Source organism: Monopterus albus, unplaced genomic scaffold, assembly GCF_001952655.1.
Source record: "Monopterus albus unplaced genomic scaffold, M_albus_1.0 scaffold4.1, whole genome shotgun sequence".
In the NCBI taxonomy this organism is placed as follows: Eukaryota; Metazoa; Chordata; class Actinopteri; order Synbranchiformes; family Synbranchidae; genus Monopterus; species Monopterus albus.
The window spans coordinates 4,955,120-4,968,176 of NW_018127884.1; the positions used below are offsets into that span (position 1 = coordinate 4,955,120).

Genomic DNA, 13,057 nt, shown 5'->3' on the forward strand with positions numbered 1-13,057 from the left:
TCTTCCGATAATTAGGTAATCATTAATGTTCACTAGTTCCCACCTTTCCACTGCGATCTCTGCTTTTCTTCATTTTCCATAATTTTAAATTGATTATCTTCAGATTTTCGACTGCTGGTCAGACATAATCAGTAATTTGATGATGTCATTTTGGGTCTGAAAAATCAGGATGGCCTTTTTTAAACATATTGTAGACGTGTCGCTAATCAAGAATATACAGTATTTGATGACAAGGCTCAGCCCTATAATAAACTTATTGTATAATTTGCTCAGCTTATTGTGACCCAAAGCCAAATAAATTACAAAGTACTAGCAGAATAATTAAAATCAAAACTGGTCTGCTTAAAAATGCAGCATACTTGTGTTACCCCGCAGTCATAAAGCTTTATTGCATTTTTAGTCAATAAAAGTCAATCAAATCTGAGGAATATTTTAATATTTGAGGGGAAAAAAATCACAGGTTCACATTGTGCTGCCATATCACCCACATCATATTGTTTGCAGCAAATAATTTTCAAAATATTCTTATTTATCTTATTTAGAGATTGAGTAGCTGATATCAAAATAAATTAATTACATGATTAATTCATACAACTACATGTAATAAGCAAAGTCAGTGACATAAATTATCACTTGAATGATGAGCTGAATATTTTACAGCTCCACCAGCCTTTGTATATTGTTGACTGTTGGTGTGTCAGATATAACCTCATCAGATAAACAGTGTCACACAGCTCCATTAAAAGAGTCTTCTGGGAAAAGTACTTTTTAATACAGTTCTGCACCTCTGTTGCTGATGAGTTTGAATGAGCTCAAACTCAGTGAGCATTTATTTTCTCTAATTTATTTGCTGTTGCATTTCATTTCCAGGCCAATTCACCCTCATAATCAGATGGCAATTAGTGAAGCATGAATCACCGAGAGCAGCTCAGTTTAACACACTCCCTTTCATGACACCTGCACGTGCACAACAACACAGTTTGGAGAAGCATTTGTTTATTCCAAATAAAATCGTGTGTAGTCCATTTAAAACAGCATTTCTAATTCCATCAGAACTCTGCAAAATGTAATAAAATGTTTTTTGTTGCATCATGTTTTAAAGGACTTCCACTATAGTTTTGTCTGGCAAGGTTTTTTCTAGCACTGCAGTTTTTAGAGACATGATTACATATCAACACATGGGCCATCCTCCTCCGACAACTTTGGTTTTGGTACAAGAGAAAAAAAACTCACTATGAACATTTAAGAATCTTTAATTCACACTAGTAATAAAATTGCATTACATTTCATAAAATAAATGTTCCAGTTTATATATACAGAGAAAACAGACTGTACATACCCTCCAATGAACCATTTCTAAAAATAAAAGAAAACAAACCTGAAACAAATTTCACAAAACATACAAGCAATACAGTGCTCAGCTAAGCAGGCACAACTGTACATCAAAATTTGTAACTGCTCAGTGCCGGGGTGTGGGAGGGGCAAAAAGTTAAACATTTACAATAGAGTCCTTAGGGACTGATAAAGGGGTCTTAAAAAGTATTGCAGGCAAGCAGACACACGCTTGTCTTTTTCCAAGTGCAGCAGAACATCCATCTCGTGTGTAAAGTGTGGAGCCAGTTGTTGCTGCAATGAGGTTCCAACTATTGAACCTGTGTCTCAAAGCTCCCATTCAGCTGGCCCTCCTCATAGTCCATTTGACACAAAATCATGTTGTTTTTTAGGAAAAACTTGTCCCCCACACAAAACCTGTTGGCAGACAAAAACAAACAAAGGCAAAAGTGTTGTTACAAACACAAAGATGATTACTGTTGGTACTGGCACTTGGTGTGTGTGTGTGTGTGTGTGTGTGTTGACTGTTCGGCTCTGCTCTACTCTGGCAGTAAAAATGTTCCATTTCAGATCAGCAGGTAATGACCGTTTGCTTTAATTGCACACATTTGGCTCAAGACGTTTTACCTGATGCATGCCGACGCTGCCTCGTCAGACTCAGAACCTGTTTTGATGGTCATAACAAATGTGTAGCTTCAAATAAAAGTTGATTAAAACCCTGTCATTTCAGTGCAAGCAGACACAAGCACCGGTGCCCAATGAAAGGCAGATCAACTCTGCTTGGCCTGGCAAAAAGGCGCTGGCACCACAAGAATTTCCAAGGAAATTCTGCCTTGAGGTTAGCTTTTGACACACCAGTTTGGTTCCAGTACTCGAGAATATTTTTCCTTTAAACTCTCAGAGTCAATTGAAGAGGGAAAATAACACATAGTAGCCTGCTGTACTGATGTTTCCCTCTGTGCATCTGTTTGTTTGCATGACACAGTGGAGTAACTGAAGGGGAGTGAAGATAAGAATATAGCTGAGCATTGCTTGGCTTTAGCAATGTGCCAGGCTGGTAAAACAGTCACGGCCATGACAGTACTGTGCCAGATGAGGCCTGGCTTCACATCTGCCAGCTGAGAACAGAGACTGCAGTTATAATTCCCTTACAGCAGGTGTTCACTATGGTAACTGAATCTGGCCTGCAGAAGGTTAATGGGCTTGTGCTGTGTGAAAAAACAGGGTCACAGCTCCCCTGACAAGCATGCAAAGGACGTTCTGCTTCCAGAGTGGTGCCATTACTGACAATGTATTAATGGGAAAAAGCAATATTTGGGTATGTCATCTTATATATATGTAATACCACAGGCTTTGTACTCACTCCAATTTCATCACTTAGGTTTCTAGCACTAAAGCAACACTTGTGTAGGTCTTTCCTTTTTGCAGCAACACGCCTCTGGAGGACTTTATTTTCTAAGTCCTATATCTCATAAGAACGAGAGCTAGTTTACAGACCTAGCCACAATCAAGGACATACTACTGGCTGTGTCACAATGAAGAGTAATTAGCAGGACATTACATGTGGTACAGCATCCTTTATTTCTACAATGCAGGAAAACCACCACGTTTTTTCCAGAGTGCAGGCTAATGTCAAGTGCAGCACTGTATTATTACAGAAAACATAGCACGTAGGAGCTTTTTCAACAATTTAAAATGTTTAAGATCCTGGCCATTTTAACACTTCATTCATGTTTTTTATTTAAGGGCAATGTGGCTGTGCAGTTATGATCCCCATTCTTACCTCTGGTTACAAAGCTGACAGGCAAAACAGTCCAAGTGGTAAACATTATCTCTGGCTCTCATCACCATTTCAAAGGCTGGGATCAGTTTACTGCAGGCTGCACAGTTCCCCGTTGTACCAAAGAGCCTGAAAGACAGAGAGCACAGACAGAGATTAACCCACCTTCCCTTTACCTTGATGCAATAAAAGAGCAAACAAAAATGTACTGACAGCCAGAACAATAGCAAAGAAATGCTGCAATGGAAGGGGAAACGAGTCAAAATGGAAATATGTTGAGGGTAATGCACAAATCTGCCTGACACCCGTTTGGTATTTTTGTTAATGAGTTACAAACATTGATGTTAATTCTTGGGTAATGATCTAATTTAAATGGTTACATGGTTTTAATCTTCTTCAAAGAATTTCCCCTTGCATATTGCAAAAGCAGTGAAAACAGATCTGTCTCCAACCAAAGTCGGCTAGATTTTCACACAAGAGTCTACACTCTATAATGTAGTTAGAAGTTCAGAAAGATTTCTGTTAGGATTCATGCTTAATCCCTACTATTTTTCCATCTTCAGTGTTTTGTTCAGAGAGGAGCCTGGGATAATGATGGGAGAAGCAACCTTGAACAGTTAGCTAAATGTTTCACAGCAAACATACTCACTGCTCAAACCTCGCTGCTGCTTGTTTAGGCTTATTATATATGTGTGCCAAATGATAAAGGTCACAAACAGAGCAAGGAGGCACTGGTCTCTTCTCTCCTCAAAGCAAAATAACCTCGAATGCTTTTCCTAGTCAGATTTACATTTTCATTTTCCAAGTGCCTGTCCCTATGTTTAATTTGGAGATTCTGGAACACAGATAGATTTATATATTCTGCAGCAGGAAAAGAACCATTTCACAGCTTTGCAAGAGGGGATAAGGCGACAGCAGATTGCCTTTTCAACAGTATGTTAAACACTTTTCCCCAAACTTGTAGGGCTCAGACAGAGGAGTCATAGTGTTGATATTCTGCCTCGTTTATGCTAGTCCCATTCAGTTGCTTTCACCTTGTTAAAGAAAACGTCTATCCAGCAGCCCTGCTTCTAATTAGGGGCCACTGCCCCAGAGGAGCAGCAGAGGCAAAAACAGCGGGAAAAAGGCTGTTATGTTCCATGAGAGGGATTCACAGGGTGTTAAACAGAGACACTGTTACAACTGGTTGCTGTTTCAGGAAAAGCTGAATATTCTCATACAGTAGACATCTGCCACCCACAGGGCACTTTGTAACACAGATTCTTTTTTTCCTCACATAGAGACACACCTAAAAAATATACAGTATATATTTGCTTTCCCAAAAAGCGAAACAATTATCACAGATTCAGTGTGGATCATATAATGGACCAAATATGAGTTCTACAGAAACTTGCCTTGCTACCGGTATTTTCCAAGAGATTGTTTTCTGTACACAAAACCAGATTCCAGAAAACTGGAATCCCCCATTCACTTTCTGACTTATATGAAACAAAGGTTAATTCTCTTCCCCTTTGTTTATTCATCAGAAAGTCCCCATTGGATTTAACCCACATCCTGTGTGTCAAGTGGCATGTACTGCTCCAGGTTTCACCACACCTGAGCTCTGCTGTGCAGAGGGGTCACACGGTGATGTATTTTTCTATTCCCCCAGGGAACCAGTGTCATAAGTGAGCCTGGGTCATTTACAGAGAATGCTATGCACACACATATAACAGCTTGTAGGATTATTCTACCCCTTCTCTGTTACACCCTGCTGGGCTGTGGACATGGTGCTCACTTGATACATGGAGGTTGTGAAAACGCCTGGTAGGGAAGCCCAGCTAGCTGCTGACACTAAGTTTTATCTTCAGTCAAAGAAGTGTGTTACATATGTGTCTAGTTTTTACCTTTCAGGTAAATCTATATTCTCTGCAAACCAAGAATCCCAATATTGTGGGCATAACCGCTTTTCTGCCTTCAAAAGAAACACAAATTATTATTTTGGGTATCTCACCTCTGCAGAGCTTTTTACATATGCATCCCTAGCTGCTCTAGGTATGCAGCATTTTAGTTTTACTACCCCAGCAGAAATACAGGGTATTTTGATTGACTGTTAAAATATATTTTATAAAGCAAGGTGAATTTAAAATGACTCCAAATATACTAAAGGCTTTATTATGTTTGCTTACACTGCTATCTTGAAAACAGTTCAAAAATTTCCTATGACTTTTTAAAAATATATATATATTTTAAGGGAGTACTATACCATTTTTATGCATAAAAACAATTTATTAATGATAATGAATACTACTCAGCCATGAAATCAGTTGTATAATGCCTTGTGTGGCTTACCTTTAATGGCTTATCTCAGTTTGGGATTGGTGACAACAAATGTATAACAATAAGCCCGCAGAACCTCCATGTCTGGGAAATTCCTTTATCTGCCCAACACCACACCCTATGTTTAATAACAGTTAAGAGATCACCAGTCTGAGTAGTACTCCCTCTGAACTGACCTTTATGCATAAAATTGTCTGAGTTCCTCTTTGAGGCTATTGAGGATGTTCAGGAACTATGAAAGAGAGGGTACAGCAGACACTGCTGCCAAAGTAAAACATTTACTATGACTCTTTTCTTTGAAGTAATAGTATGTTTGATTAGCTTCCAAAATGAGACAAAAATGCTAGCACATGCAGAAATTTGGCACAGAAAAAAATAGTAAGTGCACTGGATATGGCTGCATCTCACTGACATGTGGCATCAACATAAGGCTTAATTGAGCTCCTCATTCTAAGAGGAGATTGAAGCTAGAGATAACTGCTTAAGAACATTACACTGTTCTCTTCCTACTCCTATGAAGTTAAAAGCAACCAGAGCTGAACAACCACTGCAGCAGTCTCACGAGTAACAGCTGAAGCAGTGCTACGTATTGTAATCAGTTAATGTTTCACACCAAAATGATCCAGAGGGAAATTAAGGTCAAGAGAGCTCATGTCAATAGAGAGACTGCAGCATATTACCAGAAACATGAAGAAGTAAGTGACGCAAAGTGAGATGGATTTGGCACATTTAGGCCAATTTAAGCCTTTGAAAGCAAAGTAGAACCTAACACTTGCATGGAATGACCAGGTCAGTTATCACCTTTACTTTATGCCTAGGTATGGACAATAATCTAATTAAAAACTTGTAAAGCTGCTGTCATCTACACAAGATGAACAATCAGGATGGCCAGAAAGACTTGTGTGTTACCAATGATTCTATAAAAAAACCATATAAAGTGTGTACAGTATGTTGTGTGTGTGTATATGTATACACACAAGAAAACCATGTTAACACACTTGCCTCAGTATTTTTCTTTAAACTCGATATGCTTCACAGCACTGAAACAGTGCCTTCAAAAATTGTGGATTACCTTGAAAAAACAGTAATTCATTTCATTCACAATGGATTTTTTTTTATTTGAATGGACTATTTTCTGCAGAAATCCCACTTATTGTTCTGACACATGTCCTGTATTGTAGGAGTGCAGTGGCTCATACACTTCAATTTCCCTGGTCATTTGGATTAAATAAATCAATATTCTCAAAAGGGAAGTGAAAAAATTCAACATCAATGCAGTTTTTTCCAGCATTTTTGTTTTAAATAGAATGTGAATGGTGAGTTTCTGAAAAATGAGAGCATTGTTCATGGCTTCCCATAATATGCTGAGCCCATCAGGTTTCGTCGATCAATCATCAGCATTGTAGCAGGGTTGTTTTTTTTTTAACTAGACGCTTCTGTGGTTCATTTAAATGGATTAGAGGGTTAGAAGTGTTGATGTGGATTGCTCCCCACAACCTGTGAGACATTCTGGCATGGACTTGTGAATGGGATAATTCAGTATATAGTGAAAACAGACTGGCTCTTTATTGGATGAGTGTTTGTGTTTTCAAATTGTATTACTGTGTTCAGATGTTATGTGACCCCTTTTATAATATGTAATAGGTAGTGGGGCTGCAACTATAGTAGTAAATATAGTGGTATAGTAACAAATGTCAGTTATGATTTCGCAAAGCCCAAGGTGACTTCAGGTCTTTTGATATAAAGGTTAATGTACTATGATTAGTATTTTGATTTTAATTCATGGACACACTGACTTCCAATGGTCAGCTAAATAATATTTACCAAATATCGAAGTCCCTCATCCCTCAGTCTTAATTAAGCAGTGATATCACTAGTCATTGTTGTTGCTTAGATATAGGTGTTGATTTGTTAACAATTAATGGTTGCATTTTATGTTTAGTTCAAGTGATTTCCAACAAAGTATAAATCATTAACTTTTTGTAGTGCATTCAAAAGTCTGGAAATATTATCGTGGCTCATGCAAGCTCTTGCACATTATATGACAACATGTATTCCTGCCTAATCCCTGCTTCCTACAATCTTCCACACCAGAGAACTTCCATACTCTGTTCTCCTTAAAAGAAGCTCTTATTTAGCAGCTCAAAATTTAACTTTGTGAGCTGATGTGAGTTGTTGGGAGCAGAGTTGGACTGCAGGAACAAAAAGAAGCTCAGCCCGCCTTCCTCTGTTATTGAGGTATTACAATGGGTCTTTAGAGAAAAGAGGGCCTTCTTTAGTTCTTTCAACTTGCTGCTTTGCTAACTTCAAACCCTTAAAGCTCCTACAGTGCATCATCTGCCTCTCTGTATTGCTTCCCTTAGATTGGGCTGTGCCTGTTGAAGTTTTCTACCTGTTCTCTGAGCTCTTTGAGACTTCCCTGCCTGCACGGGGTTTGTCAGATTTCATAAAAGGGAAAGCTGTTAATGCATGCATTGCATGTTCTGACCTTCCCCAACAGTTGTGTCATTTTGAAAGTGTAAACCTTTCTGTTCAGATCTATCTTGCCCAGAGAGAGAGAGAGAGAGAGAGAGAGCAACTGTTACGGGAGGAGAGCGATAGTTCTACTTACTAAAGCAGTAAGGAGAGGACAGATTTGAAAAACAGTCACATCCAGATGGAGCTATCATCTTCCTACTGCTATTTCACCAGCTTGTGGATAACTTGTAATGTTCATTATCTTGAAAACGTTTTCCTCTTACAGTTAATTATACCCCATTTTGATAAGTGGATGACTATTATGTCCTCTCTAATATATGAAATAAAAGATGAAATGATTTCAGGCTTCAAGTCCTGATGATTAGATGATGACTAGATTGTCAAGCCTCTGGTGATGTCGCATGATCCTGAGGCCTTGACATAAAGAAAATGTCTAATTAATCTATTATTGTTTTATAATAAGAGTGTGGCCAAGTTGCTAAAAAGCATTTTTGATACAGGGAAGTAAATGTCAGGGAGATAGGAAACTGTGCCCCCTTTTTTTTCCCATTGGTGCAGTGGTTTGGAGGGCAGGGAGGACACTGGCTGAGTTGTGTGTGCATTGTAGTGTTTGTGTGTGTGTCAAAGTGTAAGATTCAGGAAAGCATGACTGCATTCAATAAGTTGCTAATGCCACTGAAGGACAATCACAGATGGAGCTCCTATAATAATTAATGTGAACATGGCAGGGATCCAAACTCTGAGCAATAACCAAAGTGTGTTTGATCCTCCCGCTAGTCTTTAATGAAGTACAGGGGGCTAATTCAGTGCACAGATTTAACTTCATTACTGCAGGTGTGGGGAGCCTTCGCCTTACCAAACAAAAAAGAAGGAATGGAAAGAAAACTGACGCCGGATGGAGACTGCATCACCTACTTTCAAATACTCTGGTCTCTCAAACTGCCTCTTCTCTCTATGCAAGGCAAGGTTTTTAATTTGTTCCATAATAGAATTCATCTCAAGCATCTCTAACCATTAAGTGTTCTACATTTGTCGCAGGCTGAAGAGCAGGAGTGGGATGGATTTCATTAGGCAATACGGGGCAACAGAGGAGCACAGAAAGCTCTCTCCTCCTCTTTCCTTTTTATTCTTATTTTAGTATTCCTAACTCTTGATTTCATACATCTGTCTCCTTTTTTCATCGCTTCTTTGACCTCTACATCTTACTGGTCTAATGTGCGAGAAAGCTTTTCCTTCTCCCTTCTGTGTGCCAGTTAGGCACTTAAAGCTTAGGGGTTGGGGTTGCTGTCCTTTCAGCAGATGTATTTCACCAAGTGAAACTCTGAGCTTCATCATTTTTGCCTTCTCTTGGTCATTTGTCCATTTACTATTACCTCATCTGCACCATCTGCTCCGTCTGGGGTCAACATCAGGTCTTAATGGACCTCTCACTGTATCTTAAAAGCATTAACTGTGGGTGGGAACTGATGGATGGTAATGGCCTATCCCAATGTAACGTCCCTAAACGTCTCTCAAGTGGGCTGCAGGCTTCCTCCAGGTCAGAGGAAAAGCTGAGTTTAAAGTGAAATGTCATGAAGATCCATGAGTGAGGAGGAAAAAACCCAGGTTGATTAAGGCTCTCTTTTTCTTTACATTTTACTAGTGATGTGAAAATTTGACTGCTTTTTAAAATTTCTTTCCTCTAATTAGAGTAATAAACATACCCAAACCTAAGTCAGTGGCAGTCTGGAGATATCAGTGAGGGATCTGAGACAAGTAGGCAGAAGAGGAATGGAGAAAGGGAATGGGGGAGGACAGTGCAGGACAGGGAGTTTTGGGAAAGGGGGCCTAGGGCACCAGCATCCCTAAGTCAGCCCCAGGGGAACTGCCCCTCAGATAAATGGTAGGATCTCATTGTGAATGTGACTTAACACTGAGGAAATGGTTATGTTTAATTTAACAACCAGATGGCAGGGACATCTGAGGGGGTAAAAAAGAAGAGGGGACTGAGAAGCAGTGTACTCCATCACGAGTCCTTCTTGTAAACACAGAAAAAAGATGAAAATAAAAAATAAAATACAGCTAAAGCAAACATGCTGTGATTCAAACCTACAAATAACAACTAACACTGTAGAAATATTACACTGACAAACATAAAAACATAGTGGGTGCTATCTGCTCTGTGCACAGGGAAAAAGATTAGGATAGCCATCTATCTATTAGGTGTTGTTACAACATTGAGGATTGAGGAATCTTTGCATGATTTAGCCATGTTTGGGAGCTATAGCCAACACACACTGAGAAAGCAAAGCAAATGCTGTACGTGAAAGTAAAAAAAAAACCCTTTGTGATGCGTTCATGTCACGCAGCTTTTGGAATGGTATGGGTTTTGTGCTTGTTATGAGTGGAGAAAGGTGACTGTGTGTTTTTCTTGCCTCAGGTAGTCCCTGCGACAGAGGATGAGGTTGGCTTTAGTATAGAGGGTGGAGCCCACCTCCCCCAGGCGGCAGTCACAGCAGGCACATTTGAGACAGTCCTCATGCCAGTATTTGTCCAGGGCCTTGAGCAGGTAGCGGTCTTTAATCTTACGATTGCAGCCAGCACACCCCTTCTGTTTCCCTTTGGGCTGGACGGAGAGCATCGGCACACCTGTAGTGATAAGGAGACAAAAAGCCACGCGTGATTTACGGCCCAGGAACACAAGTGACTTTTCATATTCTCTTTTTGATAAGCCAGCTGCTTCTCGAGGCGCCTAAGCCTGGCCTTGCGCACGGCTACAGCACACTGCCTACCTGCTTCATATGCATTAAAGAAAACATTCTTCCATGTAGATAGGCACACAGGTCACATTGGACTACAAAGCCCTGACTTACTTGTTCCACTACAAACACAGTGTAATACAAAAGTTACATGATCACTTGCAGCTGGCTTCAGAGGAAGGGGCATGCGTTGTGTATTCCAAGGATAAAAGACACAATGTTTATTTTGCTTACTGTGGTATTTACAGCAAGCTGTGTAGTACCTTAGTTACCTACCATTTCATCAAAGCCCACTTCACTCAACTGTCCACAGCTGTAAAAGCTCCTCATGGGCTTTGTTTGGTATAGATTAACATTAACCTTTTAAAAAGCCTCTGACCACAAAAACGTTGCTACTAGACCCCAGTGAGATATGTTATGGCCTAAGTGCCTTTTAGCATACACTCACTCGCTGTGTTTCATACATACACACACAGGGACACACACACAAAGACACACACGTGCACACAAAAACCACAAACACACACACAGTGTTCCTTACTCAGAGCATTACAGCCTTTTCTCCTTTTACACTTATCTGTACTCATGTGTCTGCAACCAGCAAGCCTAAGTTATCAAACCCGCAAATTGCCCTGCTGTCACGCAGGTCCCCTTTAAGTGCACCTTTTAGCCTCCTAAAGGACAAATAAAGTCCATTTAATAACTGCACTAAACACTAATAGTCTATGTGTGGTTGACATTTTGTGTTTGGACTAAAAGCCCCCCTCAGGCCACTGCTAGTACAGAGGCAGGGGTGCGCAGCTCCCCTCTGTAGCACTAACAGGTCTGCCACAGCTGAAAGCACAAGACAACAGCTCTTAAGACACTCTCTCACACACTGAGCTATTGATCCGTCCAAAAGAACACACAGTGGACGCCACTTGCCACTCTAGTTTCAAAACATATTCCTCTCACTCTCTGAAAAAAAAACAAAAAAAAAAACTGGACACTGCATCAGAGAGGGCAAGGCCAGCATGCTCCATCATGGTCTATGTGTGAGTATCTATAGTATAAAGGCCTATTTTAAACACCCAATATACTGTGGTATGTATGAAATGTCACTGTTTTACTGTTTCAGTTTAGAGATGCACACAGGTATATTTTGTCCAGAACAAAAAAAAAAGGTTTTCTTTTGGTGTCTTTAGCAGTATGCACAGTTGTTGTTGAGCGTGAATGGGGTCATTCTGTAGTTAGATCTGCTGTTTGCCTGTATCGCCTGCAGTTTACTCAGTGATAAACACAACCTCAGCTAGTAACAAGGATCTGCTTCACTCTGAGCATTGTTTTTCTCGGCTGAGCCTGTCAAGTTCGTTCTCTTTCACAGAAACCTTATACCACTTTTCAAAGGACTTCCTTGGCATAGAAAAGCATATTTTCTCTCTCTCGTTTTGCTTCTCGCATGCGTGCATGCACATGCACACACATACTCAAGTGTTTCTGTTAGCCAATAATTGCCGGTTTTTCCCTATTAAAATTCATTTAAAAAACCCATCATTTAAAAGCTTGCCGGTCAAAATGTCCAATAATAATGGTTACAAGCGGTACCCCGACGGGGCTACATTGGCTAAAATTGCCTGTGTTTTACCCATGTTCAGGTGTCAGCAGGGAGGGGTGTCTCTCTGACACAGCTTTTTTTGCGCGCTGCAAGCTGCAAAGGCGCATTGACCGGTTTCTATGGTGACATCAGTGATTTGCACGCACATATCAGCAGTAAAAAGACCCAAGCTTTATGAGGAGATGATTATGAAAATTTGTTTCTGTTGCTAAAACTGCACGAATCACAAAAGTTATGACTGGAAAATATTTATGGCTCCCTGTTAGCTCAGAGTACAGAATTAGCTTGAGCAATCTTCAGAGCTGTGGATTTAATGGCACTTTGGATTGTTTAAACCTGAAACTATAGGAATAAATGTGTGTTTTAAAGCAAGATGGCTCACACTGTTACTGTATCATACATACATACTGTATCATGCACAGAACCTTAGGACTACTCATTATGTAGCCTTAAGGCTGTGTTTGACATGTGCTTAGAGTTTAATTTGGGAACTGGGGATAGCTGAGGGGAGCAGACAAATTTAGATGGAAAAGCTAAGGGTATATTGTTGTCATGTTTATAATATTCCTGAGTAGAAACATACATTTGCATACAGAGTTGCTGTTTTGTGATCCTGTGCCAGATCAGTAATACAAATCGAGTGCGTCAGAAGTGCAGCTAACTGTTTACACTGTAGTGATCTGAATGTCTGCATTAATATACAGTAGCTTATCTGCAAACAACATGACAATAGTGTTATAGTAATATTAACTGTGTGAGGAGACATGTGCCTAAGACACATCCTAAATAATGTGATAAACACAGTTAAAATGTCCA

General features: G+C 39.9%; 1 protein-coding gene across 1 annotated transcript in view; it reads right to left on the reverse strand.

Moving 5' to 3' along the window:
• Positions 1 to 462: 462 nt before the first annotated feature.
• lmo1 (LIM domain only 1) overlaps positions 463 to 13,057 on the reverse strand; it is a 26,318-nt gene continuing 13,723 nt past the window's right edge. Inside the window, exons 2-4 of the mRNA XM_020608324.1 lie at positions 10,324 to 10,537; positions 3,116 to 3,241; positions 463 to 1,749 (exon numbers count right to left, since the gene is read on the reverse strand). Coding sequence (XP_020463980.1) covers positions 1,644 to 1,749; positions 3,116 to 3,241; positions 10,324 to 10,537 — 446 coding nt within the window. The 3' untranslated portion in view covers positions 463 to 1,643. The remainder of the gene's footprint in view (positions 1,750 to 3,115; positions 3,242 to 10,323; positions 10,538 to 13,057) is intronic.